Raw genomic sequence first — 21,538 nt, 5'->3', positions numbered from 1 at the left:
GCCTAGTAGAGTACATTTTAAACTCAAGGTGTCCCCACAGAAAGAAGTCCATCGGTGTGAGATCAGGATCCTGCTGTGGATCCACTTGTCCAATTCATTTTTTGTCATGTGAGCATCGTTTTTGCTTTTTTTTTTCAGTAAAGGCCAAACTGAAAAGTTCACCCCGAAAAGTTACTGCGTAATATAAACTACTGGAAAGTCTAATTAGTCAGTAACTTGTCGTATTCATGAATTTTGACAGAAAAATTGAAAGAAAATAATTGAAAAAATTAAATACTTAGCTTCTTTAAGTGGTTAACATTTCGGAAAACAATCCATTTCCGTTTTCAAAACAAATTTTCTCTATGAAAATCTCGCCTCAAACTGTAATATTCCTGACTTTTTTGACACAGTATAAAATATTGAGTCCTCCACAAAAAGGGTCGTTTGAAGAATATGTATCTACTGTTTGATGAAAAATATAATTTTCTTGTATTGCATGTTGTTTTTCAACATAACTCGCTTATTTTTGTTGTTAGAAACTTAAAAAACTTATCTGGAGGCTATTTTAAGCGTTTAAAATAGTTTCCTTTTGAAAATGTATTGAATTTTGGTTACTTCACGTTGAAACTATCAAAAAGTATTGATTTCCAGAAAAACACTTCATAGAACGATAATTGTGGGGGATCAGCATTCTATCCATTCTTCGGCTTATTTTCAATTAAACAATTTTCAACCCATAGAACGGGTGGCATACAGGGAAAGAGCAACTTCCACTACAGAGTCAACTCTAATGTACATGATGAGTAAAATTTTACTGAACACTGCTGCTATTTGGCAAAATTATACCTACTGGAAAATGGATTTCAACTGGACAATAGCGAAATATCACAAAAAAGATAATATTTCATTGAACGTCACTGAACAAGTTTCATTATGTGTTTGAAGGTCAGCATTTGCAAACAAGTCTGAGAAAATTAGTGTATCGTATAAAAGGAAAATTATGTGACGTCACTCACTACACACGCTAACGGAATAATAGTTGAATGTTGAGGGACGAACTTCAGTAGTAACAGGTTAAAATTCAAATTCCAAACCATCGAATGGAGCAGAATTATAAATCGGCAGAATCGATAAATTTCGGATAGGCTGCACCAGCCAAATTCGAAAAAAATGTGTATACTTATATATTTAGACGTGTTACTCTGGAAATAAGGGAGAGCACCGATTTTTTCTTTCGTATTCATAATCGACACGTCAAGAATTTTCTGAGTTTATAAACGTTATAAATGCATTCAAAATTGAGGCTACTAAATTTTCTCGCAGAAGCAGAGACCGCATCCTCGCTTCTGTTGCGGCTGACTTCCGGATTAGACTGAATATCAGTCAAAGTATGGAATGATTTCGTTAATAATAAGGTGGTTATTCTTGATAGTTGCTTTGACCCCGTTACGTTCAGCAATATTGAGGTAATAAAGGACATAAATCGTTGACTGCAAAGATGTTTTTTTAGTTGCTACTGATTTTTTGTGATTTCAAATTTATTCAAATAGTATTAGTTCGAGTTTTAGTATCCGGTTTTTGATCTTATTCTCGAAGGAATATATATATATATATATATATATATATATATATATATATATATATATATATATATATATATATTTGATATTCATATTTGATATTCATATTTGATATCGGCAAATTTCTCGTCCAGGTTCTTTGATAGATCATAAATAGCAGTCAAGGAAAGTTCAGAAGTATTGGCCATTGTTTATACCAATTATTGTTCTAGCCCCAGTGCTAATACAGAACGTTAGCTCATCAGAGGTGATCGCTTTTTGTCATTTTTGTGAAACAAAAATTGTTTTTGTTGAAATCGGGGTTAGATTCCAATATAGGAAGTAATCCTTGTGTTAATGCTTAGTCAGCGTTTGAATAAAAAAAGTTGTTCACTCCGATAAGGCTGGAAGCACTAAGTTTCAGGTACAGATTGATGAAAGTCCCAAAATGTTGCGTTCATAAATAGCAGTAGATTTTAGTATTCTCAAGAGCAGTTCAAGTAGACGTTTTCACTAGACATGGTTTTCTCTCTCTGTTTCTACACACAACATTTTTCCAAAATCGGCGGGTGCAGCCTAGACGGAGTTTTAGTGTCATTTTTACTTGTGGTTTTTCTCATGCTGAATTATACTTTATTGGTTGTTCAAACAAATTCATTACTTGAAACCAATTTTTTTTCAGTATTCAAGAAAATGCCAAAGCCATTTTGGAAGAGAAAAAACGTGATGAAAAATTCAACGAAATTATAGTTAGTTGTAAATCATTGAGTCATTATGAAGGAAACACCTTCAAAACCCTTGTACCACAGGTAAGTGTCACACAATGTTTGTTTATTTTTAAACGGTTTAATTCAGCATGATCTGTTTGTTTATTTATTTGTTTAGGTCAAATTCAGTACACACATTTAGTTCTGATGACAATACAATTTAATAAATTTTGTATCGTTGTAAACCCAAGATGGCCGCAGCTACAAAATGGCAGATTACATAGTTTTTCACAACTACCTCAATATTGGTCTCGAATGACAGGACTTGATTAGTCGAATAGTAGTACTCTTTGAGAAATATGCAAATTCAAGATGGCCGCAGCCACAAAATGGCGGATTACATTTTTTCACAACTACTTCAATATGGGTATCAAATGATGGGGCTTGACTAGTACTATAGTAGTACACTATGAAAAAGATGGAAATCCAATATAATGTTAAACGGTTTTATTTACATATTTATCCAGGTTACGCTACGCCCAACGATTTTATAATTTTTTTAACTGATCAATCCCGTAGATTGCTGGGGCGAGCGGTGTGATGACTGATACCTAGGACCTTACGAATTATTTTTCAAATTTTAGTATATTTTTTTGTAAAACCGTTTAACATACTTCTTTTACTTATTTCATTCGATATGAGGTTTTGTTTACTTATGCACTTTCCTGTATTTGAGCATCACTCACATTGTTTGAATGACTCTAATACGATACAATTTTACATTTTTCATGCTTGATACACAGGATTTCTCTACTTGGTATTATTATCTTTTTTACAGGTTATGGCTGCTTTCATCGCAGCAGCATACCACATAGCCGTAGGAATTTCTCTAGCTTACTCAGGAATTTTAATACCTGCCTTGGATCGAAATGATACTAATGACACCGGTGATGACGAATTGCGAGCATCTAAATCCGAATGCTCTTGGATAGGTAATTTATATTTTTTACTATGTAGATACACATGTTTAATGTGATATCACTATTGAAAATGTAAATGAACGATTACTTGATACGATATGAAGAATGATATACAATCATAATAATATAATGTAGAGTTAACAACTCGCGGAACAAATCATCTTTTACATGATGGAGATTTTTGTTTATAGTAGGTATATACGAAGTCAATTCGAATGGCATAAAAACTAAATAGTTACCGAACGTCGGCAGTTCCTCTTTAAGGCATGGGCGGCGTCATATAATTCACGAGGTCTAATCTTTATTTTTATGTGAGAGGTTATATATGATATTAACTGGTAAATTTATTAGACCCGGTGCATTAGTATTTTGTCGACTTCGTATAGACTAAACTTAATAATGACGTAATTTTGTTTCAATTCAAATTCATTCTTGAACTAATAGTCTTCATAAATTTTGTTTTTTCAATCCAAAGTAAATTGGGAAATTCAATCTAAAATAAAAAATAGAATCAAATTCACGATGAACTTGAAATTACTGAGACTCAATAGTTGCAGTATGCTACCGGCCTCAAGGTTTTAACTCTTTAACTTTTCAACCACCAAAGTTTTAGGTGAAAATTTTCATTTTTTATTATGATATGACCATGTGCGACATTTCATCAAATCCACATACTTTGGGACCTTTGATCACATTTCATGGTTTTCGATGAACTTTCTGAAGCATCTGAAAACTAGTTGGCTTTCTCCGTTCTTAACAATTTCAAGTATTTTCACTTTGGACGTTCTGTAAGGCATGGGAAACTGAATTTATGAAACATGTTCCTATATACATCATATATACATCATAGTTGAAAATAAATTGGGAAATTCAATCTAAATTAAAAAAAAGAATTAAATTCACGATGAACTTGAAATTACTGAGACTCAATAGTTGCAGTATGCTACCGGCCTCAAGGTTTTAACTCTTTAACTTTTCAACCACCAAAGTTTTAGGTAAAAATTTTCATTTTTTATTATGATATGACCATGTGCGAGATTTCGTCAAATCCACATACTTTGAGACCTTTGATCACATTTCATGGTTTTCGATGAACTTTCGAAGGCATCTGAAAACCAGTTGGCTTTCCCCGTTCTCAACAATTTCAAGTATTTTTCACTTTGGACGTTCTGTAAGGCATGGGAAACTGAATTTATGAAACATTTTCCTATATACATCATATTCTAAATCCTTATCGGAGTTTCTTATAACTAGAACATCCAGGAATGCATTATTTTCAGTTAAAATATATGATAGGGAAAATAAATATTGTTTAATTTCTACTAAGATTTCTATTTGTTACGACCGATTTCGGTTTATTAAACCATTTTCAGTTTCATATGTGATTTATATTTGGTAATCTTATTGGGAGAAGACACAAAGTCCTCCACCTTACCTATATTTCAAATCTGCCCATGAACAAATTAGCCATGCTGTTTGTGAAAACAGCGAAATGAAAGCAATTCTGTTATATTTGTATGAGCTGGATGTATTCCTTCAACTATTTCAGCACATAGTTCATTCACTTGTGAAAGATCCTTCAGATATTCAATTGTTTTCGATATGGAGACACAAATCCGGCATGAACGTCAAAGGCGAGAATTGAAAATTATTCATAGGTTGATACCAAAGGGTTTGACATGTTCGTTATGAACTTATTTCTCAAAATTGACTCAAAAATACCTTCTTTGAATATTAGGATGTTATTAAAAACACCCTTTATAATGAAGGTTCAACAATAATTGCATATTCAATGAATGAATCAGGTTTCTCAAACAATATCGTTTAAAAAAAAATATTTCCTTCTTATGTGATAATGTAATTGTATCGATTTGATATGCAGCACTATGCATCAGTTTGTGAAAAGTGAAGATTCCCAAAAAGTCAACAAAATCTGTTTCTTCGCCGACCAAAATGACTTTGAGTCGATGATTGGGAAAATGTTATTTTCATTAGTTGGAAGGTATTCACTTATTACTTTCGCCCTATATTGAACATCTGTTACCATTTTCCTACAGTTTTTTACCTAATTATTCTCATTTTTCAGCCAGTGTCGTGGTTATCGTTGTTCCACTGGGTGCAATCAGTGGCGGCTTGATAATGGATTCAATGGGGCGCTTGAATACGTTAAAATTAGCTACTATACCATCCGTGATAGGTTGGTCAATGATTGCAAGTGCCCCAAATATTCCAATGATCATTTTAGGAAGGCTTCTTGTCGGATTCGCTACTGGTAAGTTGATAAATGCTCAAATTGGCCATCAAATCGTGTTTAACAAAACAAACCATCAGATATTCTTACAAATATTTCCACAAATATCGGTCTATATTCGTTCAGTTTTTTCTAATAGAAATATGTGAAATTCTAATAATCAAAATAGCTGGTAGAAATTATTCCATTCATTCAATATCGATTGCAGCTTAACTGCACTATTGAAATTTTTATTGTTCGTTTTTGTTACATTCAAAAGAGTGTAAGAATGTACATTTCGAATGCTTGGAGGTCTTGTTGAATACTCTTCGTGAGCAGGAAAATAGCAGAATCAATACTCCTGACCGTTCTGGATTGAATGATTCCTCACTAGTTCACTTTGTAGTGTATGTTCAAGAAGTAACAAAAACGTTCGTGACTTTCTGGACCTTGAACTAGTGTTTCCTAATATGACTGATAACCAATCCGTGCAAAGCTTATTGTGAAATCATCTGAAAATATAACTTTTAACGGCAGATGATGAACTGTATTTCCAAATATGTGCCAAAGTAAGTGACTATTATAAGACAACAAGTATAACTGAGGCACCAGTCAATCTAAGGATGATCTTCAAACATGACTCAACCTCTGACGGAAGCACCAAACTCTTTCGCATGAACGAAATAGATGAACACTTCTAGCAAACCACTATTATAATCTTCATGCAGTCATTGTTCACTGTGGTTTTGGCGTTGAATCTGATCATTATTAGGTACGCATTGGTGAATTTCGAAACGGGCTGGTTTAAGTTTGACGATAGTCGTATCACTAAATATTCTGGCAATATCTTGAATTTATTGGAGCCTCTGAAGACGCCTCACATTTTATTTTATGAAAGAGAGGACATTGGCAGATCAAAATCTTCAGATGAAGTGATGCTGCAGGTTTTTCTGGGTTTTCCTGCAGCTTAAAAAGCAAATACGCCACTGGAATTATTCAAGTCGCCCCGAAGCGCCAATTAATTTTTGTTGTTATTTCATAATTTGAATAACTATTATGATAGTATAAGCAATGAATCGTTTTAAAAGTGAGATTAGTTTTGGGTACATCTTTGTAAGGAGTTTATTTTGAACCCGATTACTCTCTTCTTTCTTCGGAAGTTTTCCATATTTTTTGTATAAAGTTGGAGGAGTAGAAACGGATTTATAATTACGAGATAAAATAAATTAAAAAAATTACCACTTCACTAAACCATTATCAAAAATGTTGCTTTTCTAATTCGAGTACTTTATTAACAAAAACGATGTTCCTACCACCCCCTCTCTCAATACAGTTCTCTCTCCAACAAAATTGTTTGAACTCCTGCTTCCAGTTGAAGTTAAATGATTTCATCACGGAGTTTCTTTTGATAACAAAAAACCTGTTTCTGTAAGGATAACTAGAGCATTTGGTAGGTTGTCGCTTCGCCTTTGATGATTCATACCGCAGCTTCTAGAGGAAACGTCAGGTCATAGCTTTTAAAAAGTTAACTTTGTAGTTGTTCAGGTCACCAATTCTATCACTGAGTTAAAATAATCCTTTTAGCGGAAAGCCCAAATTACTATCACAAAAATCAATTCACATTCGCGACTACAAAAAATGAGTCTTGGTATGATCCTTTTTAGGAATATTGTATACAAATGGTTACCCAAAAGCTCAACTTACACTTCTTACATCAAGTGGATTTCAGTCAGAGATTGTAGGGAGTTTCCCACGGCTTACCAAAATGGAATCTCTAATACCTTGAATTAAAGACACCTGATATCTGTATTCATTTCATTTGGACAAGTCCAGCAAATGCGCTTTATCCAAAGCCATAATGCCTCACTAAGAATGTTGGATATTGATGAGATACCAGTTGTATGTGAATTCCGTTGTAAAGAATGAATTTTATGGAAGTACTAGTTTCCAATTCTTATGGACCTTTACCTGTACTCCTCCTGATCAATCAGAATAAGATAATATATGACATGAAGTTTTTGGCATACAACAAATAATGATTTTGATTGTAGTCCTTGGCCTTTGTTACTCTCGAAATTTAAGTTGTCCTGGCTTACAATAAAATGGATGAGATGAACAATAACTGTCTGTTTTAGTCAAATAATTTAAAGGCACCTATCCATTTGTATCAAAAGGCCCGTAACGTAATCGTGAAAATGTTACGTTACAGCCAGTGGAATCGGAGTATTGTAGCATGTTAGCCGTAACCACTTCAATACGTGCTACTACCACATGCCAGGCCAATATTTGTCTGTTGTTAACTGTCACATCAAAGGACTGTTACGTTACACATGGCAACAGATTGTGACACGTATGAAGGTATCGCATAACTTTGCCTATTGCATGGGGTGTTGCTTCGTAACTTTCGGTTACATTACGGCAAAAATTGATATGGCCAAAATTCAAAATGCTTTCTGTCGAAAGCGAACCATGCCATCTTACAACGAGCCAAACTCGTTCAGTGATATCTTAGGGATATTAGCTCATGTGGATACGCACCTTTAGATGAATAGTAAATAATTGAGCTAGTGAATTATGAATTATGTTTCGGGTACATCCACTCATTATTCATTTTTACAAGTCTCCGTATCCATTTCACATCCAAGGGAGAAATCATTTCGGATATTTTCGTAACATAAACAAAATGTTATGAACAAAAAAATGTTTCTGACGAAAGAAAGTTTAAGGATCAATAAAACCACGTTACACAATAACTATTTTGGTCAGAACACATATTTATTTTGTTTTGCTGCAAAAATGTAATTTTATTGATTGCAATAAAAATGTTGAAATGTATGTTATTTTACTCTCTCTCAACTAATTTAACGAAATCTTCAGTTACTTTGAAAGAAGATCTGAACAAACTCTTATGGTGACCTCAAAGTTCCCATCTCACTACTTGACTTACCTCAGATATTGCAATTATTGGTTGTTGTTACATTTTCGAAATGAAATAGTCACTTCACGGTTACCAAAATCAGTTTAATGAGTGTGTCGAGGAGGGCTACATATTGAAAAATAAATATTCCATAATCGGTCTGTAGGTGATCTACTCGATTGATTTCAGCAATGTTCTGCTGCTGGGCAAACGGAAGAATTTGCAGAAAGTTTTTCAATAAGAAAACTTGCATGAATATCTGCCGGATGTGATTCAATATCTTTCGTGGTATTAGCCAAGGAAGAAGTTTTCCGGCAGACATTCAGCAGATACAGCCCAACAATATTTTGTGAATATATGAGTCTTCATCGTGCACACGAAATTGCAAATTAAATAAAAATATTCGAAAACCATTGTAAAATAATTTTGACATTTCCCCCCGAATATTATTCAGATTGATAGATGAAGAAATAGGTTGACACAAAAATAAGTGATGACAAATTGTTTAAATTTAACGTAATGATTCACTTTATACGAACAAAAAATGTCGGATATTCCGTAGAAAGGAATAAAGAATTCAACGTAAAAATTAATTCTGCAAAACATGTGTAGATCATGCAAAGAAGTTTCTCTCAGAGACAAACTGGAAGGATATTCCTTTCATAAACAACTACATTTTCATGAACATGAAAGTACACGAAAGAAAACAGTCCGTTCGATATAGCAAAATGGAAATATACGCATATAATAGATATCATTCAATCATTGAGATTTTCAATTGAATGAATTGATGATACCCTACAACAAGTATTCAACAATTTAATATTATTCGTATCGTTATAAGTCGTCATTTTGGAGTCTTGTACATAGGGGTAGCTGAAATATGCTTGTTTCAATTAAATATGGTCAACTGTTTGTAATGAAATGAACAAAGAAAAACATTCTTCAGAAACTCGTTTTCTGATAGTAAAATCAAATTCTCACCTATATTATTGGGTGGATATTAATTATTCAGTAGCTCTATACCATACTATTATTGTAGTATAAATATTATTATTACAAATAGTTTGAAAGAAAACTTTTACTATTCTATAGACCGAACTATATTTGGATTGAGGTATTGTGGAAGTACATTGAACCTTTCTCCTGGTCGCATAAAAGAAAACAGTATAATCAAGGAAATTGTGTCGTTGTCGCTTACAAAAGTTATCACAAGAACGTCGTCACACTACATCAGAATAATGTAGTTTCTCTCATTTCTAGACAGGCTATTCTGGACAGTATTATTGCTTATATTTTTTGTGCTGTAGTGTATTTTGCTATTTCTCAGGAAAAATATGTTTCACTTACATTATTCCGTCCTCCAATTGAACTTCGATATATTTTCATTTTTGCAATCTTCTGAGTGTTTGATCTTCATTTTTTGCCATTACTCAGGAATAAATATGTTTTCCTCATGTTATTCCGTTCTCCAATTTAATTTGCAGATATTTTCATTTCTGCAATCTTCTGAGTGTTTGACCTTCATTTTCACTCCTTATTTCCTTCGAAACAAAGTCGGCCAGACCAAAACAGTAGCAAAAGATTCAGCCCAACTTTTGTACTGGATCAACCATTTTCTAATATTTCAAAAATTTGGATATTTGCTCTTTTATTCCTGCCTTGATTTATCATGTGCAGATGTTGAATTCTGCCATTTGTTAGGTTAGTATATCTTGTACTGAGTAGCCTTTCGCACTTAGAGCTGAACACAGCAAGCATAGAGCTAGTACAAGACTTGGGGGTCATATATATATATATATATATATATATATATATATATATATATATTCATGATGATCAAAATATTTCATCACTCAAGCAAAATTCCAAAAATTTTCAGAAACTTGAAAGCTTTTGAAATTTTTTCGATCCTGTCAGTTTGAAAAAACATTGTAAAAACAAATATCTTCATTATCATTTATTAACTGAGAAATCTGATGATTTTTTGTATACTGCATGATACAACTTCGTCACCCAGCATTACTTTTGTAACCGGAAGTAGTGGTTTTAATAATTTCCTTCCTTTCAATGAGTGATCAAAGTCTGCGTAATGTGTGGCATCTTTAAACAGAATATCAATTCAAAGTAATTGTCTGAAGTAATTATATCCGTCAACGAGGTGATTCTCTCTCGTGTCAGCAATTGAGATCATCTCAGGAAGCGATTGATTTAAACTCTCTTGTATAATTTCGATTACCAAGTTCCTGGTACTATAAACACTTTTGTAACCAAAACAATTTTTTAAGGCGTTAGGTAATATGATCTCATAGCAGAGTATATGATATTTTGTATACGCAAAAACTTTCAACAAGTTTTTTCACTGGCTGCAGAGAAAATTTATTATAGTAGTAGGCCAATTGGTTTGAAACATTACCATTGATAATACCTAGGTGAACATTTTAATGTTTTTGTTCACGAATAATGTACCAACTCATAGTTGATCACTTGTAGTACTACGCCAAATGAAAATCTTCTCATACATACTTTGATATCATTAGGTTTCTGCCTATTACGACAATTTATATTTGTACACTGTATGACTGTGTGACGATATATATGTTTGGCTCCCTCAGAAGGTTTCACACAATCTTTTAAAAGGATTTACTTTGTTGTCATTTAATTACAAGAAGATATAAACAGGACCTCAACTTTCCAAATATTCCATAGAAAATGCTGTAATATTTCTGTTCCTTCCAAAACTGACAATAACCCATTTATGTTTCAGCGTGGGGAACCATTCCGGCTACTGTTTACATCACGGAAATATCCAGAGCAGATTTAAGAGGATCTCTCGTCTCATCTGCTCCCTCATTTGCATCTCTAGGTAATTGATTCAATTAGAAATCAGAAATTAAATAGGCTAAAATGTATTGATAGACTGACTATATTTTGAAGGTTTATGATAATTAAAATAAATGACAGTTCAATAAAAGACATATGGACAATGACTTCAAAAAGAAATTGAAGTTTTGATAAAGATTTTTTTTATTTATAAAATAGTTATTACAAATCTCATCAAAAAGTTGAATAACTAACCTAATTGTGCCAATTGCACTTTCCAGTTTATCCCTTTATGAAAAATGATATTTATTGTAAACGAGCTTTGTGATATGGTTTGTCATTTTGCCAATATGCAGAAATCTAACCTCGTGCGTTGTGATGAGTTCAATTCACTCCAATAAAAATATTACGAGTCAATAAAATGACCTGCAATCGAACAACTGGTGAACTTTCAATATAAGTTTCATAATTCCGGGATTGAAATAGAATGATGTTATGTGCAAAATAAGATTGCATGAATGATTTTGCATAAATAACTAACCTCTTATGTTTGCAGTTGGGGAATTTCCGTATTTTTTTATATGAACCGGCGATAAATTGTTGAAAATTCAGAAATTGAGAAATATGCTTCACTGTTCTGAAAAAAATACATCTTCTCCCCAAATCATGTAATATCTGTCTTGGGCCATGTTATAACTCATTAGGCTAATAATTGAAGTATATTTTCTTCGAATAATTTGGGAAAGTTCTAGCTTTTTACTATGTAATTGGTTCTGTGCTTGAATTTGGAATCTATCAATATACTGATCATGCCCGAATAATGGAAACTTTTGAGTAAACAATCATTTCAAAAATGTATGCGTCACATCTCTATACAGTGGTTGATAATTGTGTTACAATAATGAGAGAAGATGGATCTTTTTGAAAGGCGGCAGATGAATAAATTCTAAAAAAACTGCCCTGTACCAATGGAATTTCAAATTTTCTGAATATAAATATGAAATAATACAATATCTATTTGAAACCGTGACTATTACAGTGTTTACTGTTCAGTAGGCTATTTTAATTTTCAAAAGTTTCAAAATTCACACAATGAAATTTTTAGGTTCGTAATGGTAATAGAGCTTTAGTACTCTTCGTTTATAGAAAATGGGCTTTTTTCTTTTTCAAGTATAATACGTCTTTTAAAATCTATGAGTGTACAGAGTGGGCCAAATTGAACAGTTTTAGAGGGAAACTCCTATTTCCAAACTAGGTAGATGAAAACTGATGGCTGTGTCTGAGGGTAAAATTTTATGACAAACTTAATGACGAATACCCCATATCGATATCATTATTTCTGAGTTACAGCATGTTTTTCGAAAATGTGTATTTCCTAAAAGTAGCTGCAATTTTTTTTCTCTCAAAAATTTATTATTTCTATGAGATTCTACTTTATCTATCTCCGCCTGGTAATATTTGTTCCGTAGGCCCACTACCCACAGCACAATATCACACTTGAAAAAAATATTGTTAAGTTGGCTTCTATTATTTGGAAAATAGTTCAGCTCATTTTCATTTTCCTCTTCTACAAATGAACATAAAGCGAAAAGTTCATAGGATCCAAGTATTGATCAATATCGATTGTTGTAGTTTCATTGACAATTAAGATCCTGAAACAATATTGTCAGTAGCCATAAATTCCTGAAATGTTCAATAAGCGCAATCTTTTGTATATTGAGCAAAAATTTCTTTGCACTTTTGATTTGAAAAAAAGTTCACTTTGAATATGTATGTGATTTCATTAATTGAGGATCAGTGACTGGCATCTTGCCTCCTCCAGTAATATATATCGGTTTATAAGCTCTCATTTACACTGAATTCTACAGATTGATAAATATTTTTGAATGGAAATCAAAGTTATACAATTTTTGCCTTTGGGGCATTTCTTAGTCAAAAATCTAAATTTTTTTAAGCAATACTGTCCTAGATTGAGCATTGTTATCCAAAATTAGATATATTCCTTGTTATATTTTCAAACCTGCATCATTGCAGGTATGGTGATCTGTTTCATGAAGGGCTGGTTTTTTCATTGGAGGACTGTAGCTTGGACGGCTAATTTATACGCTGTGATACCGGTTGCATTGGTTTTCTTCATTCCTGAGAGTCCAGCTTGGTTAGTATCGAAAGGCAGAATTGAACAAGCTGCTGCATCTCTGAGGTGGATCAATAAATATCAACCACAACCAGAAAATCGGGTAAGATCATGATGCAAGTACTTCTTGGTAAACATTTTTTTGTATGCGTCAAAAAAGTCTGATTTTCACCTAGAAAAAGATGGACAGAATTATGATGACGTTTTAATGATACACTTCTTTTGGGGCGATAAGTCCCAATTTTCGCTGTTGTATAATTTCCTCCATATCCTTATAAATAGTTTAAATCAATGCTCAGAAAGAAAAAGATACTACAGAAAAAACACCAAAATTGCTCCCTGGATGAATAACTCCTTATTAACCATGATCAATAGTAAAAACCAAATGTTCAGAGAACTCCAGAGTAATCCTAATAATACTGCGATACAGGATTAATATAAAAAATACAAAAACAAAGTAACAAACTCAATAAACAGAACAAAACAAAATTATTTCAGGAACCAAATTAAAAAAATAATGGAAACACAAAAAAGCTTTGGAATATTGTGAAGGAACTCACCGGTACACAATCAAAAACAAAAGTTACTGGTCCAATAAAAAATGATAATGACGAGCTTTTAACCGACTATAAAGATATAGCCAACGAATTCAATGACAAATTCGCAGGTATGGGTGCAAAACTAGCTCAAAAAATCTCAACGAGTAGAAATAATAACGCACATCAATATATTCTACCAAACTCATTAGCTTTAACACATACCGACTCCAAATAACTGACTACACTAATAAATGAGTTACAAATCACAAATCGGTAGGCTATGATGAAATTAAATCAGAAGTAATAAAATCAATTTCTCAGTTTATTATTGAACCACTTCAATTCATCATCAATCAATGTATATCTAAAGGTGTTTGGCCTGATGCCTTCAAAAAATCAGTAATTTGCTCAATTTACAAAAGAGGAGATAAAACCTCAGTGAACAACTACAGACCAATATCCCTGATCACACACTTATCGAAAGTTTTTGAAAAATTATTGAAAAATAGGTTGACGTCATTTATAAACAAATATCAGCTAATTTCAGAGAAACAATTTGGCTTCAGACAAAATATTTCCACCGATGATGCTTTAATAACTTTAACTGAGAAGATACACAAGGCTTTAGAGAACTCCACACCCTCTCTCTGTCTATTCATTGATCTCTCAAAAGCCTTTGACACCGTGGATCATTGAAGAAGTTGAATTATGTCTGTTTGAAAATGAATGAAACTTGACCGGTTTTACCGAGCACCCTAAATATTATTATCATAGTGATGTTGACTAACTATTTCTAAAAAATTCCACTCAATTGCTGTAGACATGCCTGTGGGTAATTGAAAAAAATATATTGTCTGCAAAATAGGTTTTTCAGGATTAACTTGGCAATGCCGCAATGGAAATTCGAAAACAAAAATTCCTTAGAGAGCTATAAAATTATGGAATCGAATAACGTATTCATATACTGTTTTTTTTTGTCAAATATATTTTTTGTTGGCCACGCTGCAAAAACAATTGAGTAGTTCGTAAAATTGTTTCCTATGATGGCAATGGACTGAGGGATATGTTGACTCACCCTGTATAAGTCGTTCCGAGATAGATGGAAATAATTGATCTCTCTCACATACTTGATGTTTTTATAGTTCGTACTCGAATCTCTGTCGTAAAGTGAATCTATTGAAGAACGCTCCTGAGGACGCTAACTTGGTTAGCGAAGCGCGCGTCGAGAGACAGTAATTTTGTTTTGTTGGGATAGATACCTAATATGTTCGAAATGGAAATGAAATAACCTTATTTTGAGTTTCTGATAACTTTCCTCTCCGAATGTTTGTTAATTTTCAGTATGTTTCAATAGAAAAAAAAAGTTTCTAACGTTTGAGATTCATCAACACAAATACAGATTTGATCTGTGTTAGGAATCACACGTTAAAAGGTAAGACCTCGTTAGTCCTTAACTCGCACAAGTTTCTCAACTTCTGAGAGTTGTCGTTCGTAAACAGATTAGGAAAATACGCATTTTCATCAGCTTTAAGAAAATGATTTTGATATGAAACAGATTTATGAAGTTTAATGTTTCACTAAATATTTCAATCATTAAAAAAAAGTGTATACCTATAATATCCAATAACAAACGTCGTGAAAGTGACGATCATGTGAATATAATTCATAAATCATTTCTATGATCATCTCATTGCGAACCTAATTATTGTCTAGAACTATTTCGACCTATCTACACGCGAAAATCATAATATAACCGATATTTCGCAAATGCAATGTTTACCGGGTTATATCTTTTTGGTTATAACCATCCTCAAAACAATTGATATCAAATTAGTTCCTATTCAAACTTCATAATGTTTCAATTTCAGAATGAATCGCTAGCAGAATTACATCTTAACCTCCTACAGAAGGAGCACCAAGCGAAACTTGAGGAGCAAGAAAAGAGGGGAGATTTCGGAGCAACCGCTAAAGTCAAGGAATTTTTCAAACCAACCGGTTATAAACCCATGTTAATAATTTGTGGACTCTTCTTCTTTCAACAGTTTTCTGGAATATACATAACTCTCTTCTATTCTGTAACATTCTTCAAAGTGAGTTCTCGTTAATTCATCTCAATTACAATCAAAACAAGAAGAAATATCAAATAATTTGGCTGATGAACCTTGAATTTTTCAGGAAGTAGGCAGTACCATCAACCCCTACCTTGCATCTACATTTATTGCTATCGTAAGAATGCTGATGTCCTGTGCAAATACTTATATGTTGCGGACATTCCATAGACGTCCCCTTGTCATAGCGAGTGGAATTGGAATGGCTATATGTCTAGGATTCTCTGGCATGTTTACTCAGTGGATAAGAAACGGTACATGCTTTGCAATTGATTCACTTCTGAAATTTATACTCGGAACCAGTTCTCAAAGGTTATTCAGTACGTTTTGGTGATACTGTATGATCAATAAATCATACAGTACCACCACTAGAAACTGATTTCTCCTGTCGTTATATGACATTAGTAAAATGGCGCAAGAAGTAGTTATCCGATTGTGGGTTCGAACCCAACTTAGACCAGGTATTTTTCTCACGAGTATTTTCGAGTTGAAGTGGGTTGATCCTGTCACCTTAGCTGAATATACATGATGCACTCTGTGTGACTTAAAGACTTATTAATATTGCCTATACGAGGAGATAATAGTCGGTGCCGTCGACAGCTAAAAAAATGGCAACAAGAAAATTTGGTGGAATTATACATGAAAGTATACCTACTAACATATCAAGAAATTTGATGCTGCCCTTGTTGACGTTGAAATACTGAAAAAGAAAGCATATACAGTTTTTACTTAAATGAAATGAATAAAAACACTTTTGTCTAAATACCACTTGAAAATTTTATTTATACGACCGGTTTCGGATTTGATTCCATTATCAAGTATAAAACTGAAATCTGAATTTTGAAACATCGATTTTATAGAATATACCCTTCTGAAAATTCTAGGGGTTGTTAAACTCATAAATTCAAGAGAGGAGACCTACATAAGTCAAGTTGTTCGTTTAGGGGAATATGTTTCTGATTTTTAATTGATTTGTTAATTTCCATGGCCTCCAACAGATTCATTTTTCTCCCTTTATTACATACTAGTACTATGTTGCTGTATCGCTGCTGTTCCAATATTTTGACAGAATCAACGAACTTGGGAAAAATTGTTCTACAGCGCCATCTAGTGGCGAGTTACAGAAAAATTGATAGCCTAAAAATCGTCTCTATGAAAAACTACTTGTGGTTTGATTCTTGAAGATACAGATTTAAAAACCAGAAACATAAACCACTAAATGAGCAACTTGATTTATGTAGGTCTCCTCTCTTGAATTTATGAGTTTAACGATCCCTAGAATTTTCAGGATGGTATTTTAGGTTGCAGCATACTTGAAAATTCTATAAAATTGATGCTGCAAAATTCAGATTTCAGTTTTATATAATTTTCCAGTGGAATTCAGACAGAAGTGCTTTTATTCATTTCATTTAAGTGATCATGAATTACCATAAAGTAAGCAAGTCATCAATCACACATAATATACAGTTTTGATGCTGATAAAGCTGAAATTATTGAGAAAATAGTACATCTCAACAACCCAACATAATTAATCATTATTTTTTCATGAAATTTTTCATATTCCATAGTGAACGTGGCAAAATGTTTCGAATATATCCAAATGAGCAAAGTTTTTCGATAAATAACAATGATCAAATTTATGCTAATCTAATATACCTTAACTTTAATAAAAATCAAAATGAACTATGAACTCTTGAGTTGAATAAAAACATGAACTGTTAATTACTTGAGCATTGTAATATAATGTATTTTCTACTTAAAGCTGTTGCGTTTGGGTTTTCCCGGACTTTATAACACAAAAAAAAGTTGTTTGTTGTTTAAAACGAACGACAATCCTCAGAACTCTAAACTTGTGCGAGCTAAGGACTAAAGAGGTCTTACCTTTTAACGTGTGATTCCTATCACGGGTTAGACGATAGCAAGTGAAAATCGAGTGTTCAGCCTAAGGCTTGAACCATCGACTTACACATCGATCGATCGACTGAGTTTCACAAACTGAATATTTTTTCCAATGAATATTCCACGTGAATCGTTGAATTGACATATTCAATTTTCACATTAGAAAACAGATTCAGTAAATTTTTCGAATTAATAAATCTATTCATTTCCAAGCATTGCAGTAGGTTGAGTTTTGAACCTTTCTCTTCCAAATGTAATACATCATAGTCGTAGTTGAACTCATTCCAAATTCCGCCCAAAAGATGATCTGCAAATGTGGAATTGATATTCATATTCAAGAAGCTTCACACGTGTGCTTCCATTCTTTGGCAAACGATTCTCCCCGTTTTGCCAATATAAAGTTTGGCGCAAGAAACACAAGTCAATCATATTTTCTTGATGTATCAAATACTGAAGTTTTGTCTCTATTTTTTATATCCAATCTGTATCATTATTTTTCTGTGAGAAAAGTTCAAGTCATTCATTTTACAAAATATATCGAAATTATTGGTGGGTACACCAAAGTATGTAAATATCCTTTCATGCTTATTATCGTTTTTTGAAGTGGGATAAACCTTGTGAACGGCTTGTTCTAGTAGTTTCTGAAAAGAATGGAGTCTATAATATCTACCCTGTTGAGTCTAAAAATCTATTTTGAATTATCCACTTTCATTTCAGTGGCGAATTCATTTGGTCTAATGACAGAATGGCAGAAATTTATTTCTATCATTCGGTCATTTCATGTATCGTTTTATCATGTACTATCCTCAACAGGAAGCTAACATGGAACTCTCACCTACAGAGTAGAACAAAAAGAGCATATGTGGCCTATGAGCAATGTCGGAGGACAATGGGACGCACATGGGGTCTGTCACCCTGTGTGGTCACCTGGATCTACACTGCAATAATAAGACCTATGTTAAAGTACGGAGCCATTACATAGGGGCCGAAAGTTCTACAAGCAACGGTCATCCGAAAATTATGTCAAATACAGCGATTGGCTTGTTTATACATCACATGAACCATGAGAACAACACCAACCGCAGCAAAATCTACGCTCAACAGTAAGATTTCTGACTGGCCATTGTCAACCAAGGAAACACCTCCATAATATAGGGATAGTGGACACCTCTATGCAGGATGTGAGATCAGAAAGATGAAACTATCGGGCATGACCTATGCGTGTGTCCGGAGTTATCGTCAATAATAGATACAGATCATGTATCGTTTTTTCATGAGTATTTTTGAAAATTTTTGTCCAAAGTTTTCCTGATAACACTGTTGACGCTCTTCAGTTTAGTAACGTCTACTATTTTGAGTCTCCCACATTTCAGTAGCGAACAGTTTTGTGAGGGAAACAGACTTCAAATGAAAATTTTTAATAAATGCTTATGCAAAATCTTCTCAATACAAACAGATATTCACCATATTCAAAGTACCCTGCTTCAAAATAAGTAACACAAAAAGTATAACTATGATTTGTTCATGCATCCATTTCTGTCCATAGGTTTTGAATGGGGCAAATGTTTTAAGGGAAATATTGAGAAAGTGTGTGATACAAATCATTTTTATAAGAATTCGTTTCTTCTTTCGATTAGAAAAATTTTCTAATTATTTTTTTTCGCAGGAACGTCTGACCAAACTTGGATTCCTGTTGCTTTACTGCTCCTGTATGTCGTTACATCTATGATTGGACTCTTACCTATACCATGGACGATGACAGCCGAACTTTTCCCAATTGAAATCAGAGGAGTTGCAAACAGCATTTCTTACAGCATTGCTAACTTGATTATGTTTGCTGCAATCCAGAGCTTCTGGACCTTGGATTATATTTTCTGCGGTATTGCAGGCGTTCAGTGGTTTTTCGCTGTTGTCGCATTATTGGCATCTTTGTACACTTATATACTTTTACCGGAAACACACGGAAAGAAATTATCAGATATCACCGGTTATTTCGTTCATAATACAATATTTCTTGGATCAGAAAAGAAAAAGGTACCAAAGACACAAACGAAAGCTGTTCCAACTAGAGTGGCCAAAAAAGACATCGTTAAATCTAACAATGAACAGAGTGAAAAACTCATGGAAAATGTGTAAATATTCATCAAAGTAGCTTGTACTTTCCATCTGAAGTTTGGATAAAGTATTTTTCTTAATATATTTGCAATATTCCTCTACTGTTGGGCTTTTCAAAAAATCGTTATGAAGAGTACATGGGATGATTACAAAAAAGTTACAAAATACCCGTGTGTCCGAATTTCTCAATTTTCCATTTAGATCTTTGGAATATGCTAGAAAGAAAACAAAAATAGTTTCAAAAGAAGGATATGAAAAGTCATTACATCAATGATATAAAGTCATTGACAATGTGCCATGTTTGTCGTCTTGGAAAAATTAAATTATCAATAAGTAGCAATGTTCCTTCGTATTAATTTCCAAGGTTTCCATAATTTGATTTCGTATTTCTGCATTTTTTTGCGTATTTTACAACTTCAACAGAGTCAATCATTTGACCACAACAAAAAAGCAAAGTAGTGATTTGATAAAGCAAACTGTGATTGCTGAAACTAAATTAGTCAGTAGGTTCAGAATTATCCATAGCAAATTGAGAATGACCAAATCATTATTATTGCTCTGATTTTCTTACCATACAAAATCAGCTGATATCATTTTTTACACATTTCTTCATTCCCTGAAGTCGGAAGTGATGATAGTTGAGTAACAATTACTGACAAGTACTTCAAATTCGCTAGATATTTTTTATAAAAAATGTATACATTACATAACACAGATCCCAACTGATGTGATCTTCAGTTGATTTGAAGCTTCCAACTACTTAACTTCATGAAGACAAAAGACTAAAAATGTACTTCTTTAGCTTCTTAAATATTTTAATGTAATTTATTATTTATGCGTTTGATAATGATTTACGCAATATTCAGTGAGTCGTAGCAGTATTCAGTAGTTTTAAGGATTTGTATTAAGGTTTGTCATTAACTTTCATAAATATAACATGTACACTTTTTCAAATACTTTTTATCATTTCGAACCTTCCTCAACTGACAATCAACAATTGACAGACCTTTTTTGGTTTGAAAATAACGTCTTTGAAGAATATTACTCGTGAACAATCAATATATCTTCAGTTACAAATAGCAAAGACGTATTCAATCAACTGACTTACCTATACCCTAAAATGACAGATCTGTACCATAAAATGATGGATCCGTGCTATCTGATAAACAAGCAAACCTCTTTTGTAAATGTTTCTGAATATTTGTCCTTCATCCATTCAGTATATTGTACAACAGTTCCGATACTTTCGAAAAGGCACTTATAACTCAGTTTTTTCAATTTTTTGCAGAATGTTGTACCATTCTTCAAATGACGTGGCGTTGTTTCGTATTTATTCAATTGATAAAAGACTTTTTACAGTCTTTTATGATTGGAAAGTAACGTTCAAAATTATTTTTTGTGCAACTGTTATTAAAAGTGACATTTTTAATGGTTGTCAAGAGTATCAAAGGATGATGTTCACAAAGTAGCGTGTTGAAAATATTTTTAACACTAGTGTTAAAAGTATTATCAACACGATTTGTTTCGACCAAATAGCAATAAACA

At 33.0% G+C, this 21,538-nt stretch overlaps 1 protein-coding gene across 2 annotated transcripts in view; it reads left to right on the top strand.

Moving 5' to 3' along the window:
* Window positions 1-20,947, top strand: part of LOC111516371 (facilitated trehalose transporter Tret1-2 homolog) — a 76,016-nt gene extending 55,069 nt beyond the window's left edge. For both annotated transcript variants that reach the window (XM_074184387.1, XM_074184388.1), the window contains exons 4-11: window positions 2,224-2,350; window positions 3,087-3,240; window positions 5,315-5,500; window positions 11,143-11,241; window positions 13,233-13,435; window positions 15,740-15,961; window positions 16,047-16,233; window positions 19,545-20,947. In XM_074184387.1, coding sequence (XP_074040488.1) covers window positions 2,224-2,350; window positions 3,087-3,240; window positions 5,315-5,500; window positions 11,143-11,241; window positions 13,233-13,435; window positions 15,740-15,961; window positions 16,047-16,233; window positions 19,545-20,014 — 1,648 coding nt within the window. In that variant the 3' untranslated portion in view covers window positions 20,015-20,947. The remainder of the gene's footprint in view (window positions 1-2,223; window positions 2,351-3,086; window positions 3,241-5,314; window positions 5,501-11,142; window positions 11,242-13,232; window positions 13,436-15,739; window positions 15,962-16,046; window positions 16,234-19,544) is intronic.
* Window positions 20,948-21,538: the final 591 nt, after the last annotated feature.

The sequence above is a fragment of the Leptinotarsa decemlineata genome, unplaced genomic scaffold (genome assembly GCF_025532065.1).
Source record: "Leptinotarsa decemlineata unplaced genomic scaffold, Ldec_3_MD MMD2_tig00026354_RagTag_RagTag, whole genome shotgun sequence".
In the NCBI taxonomy this organism is placed as follows: domain Eukaryota; kingdom Metazoa; phylum Arthropoda; class Insecta; order Coleoptera; family Chrysomelidae; genus Leptinotarsa; species Leptinotarsa decemlineata.
This window is presented reverse-complemented; position numbering and strand designations above follow the sequence as displayed.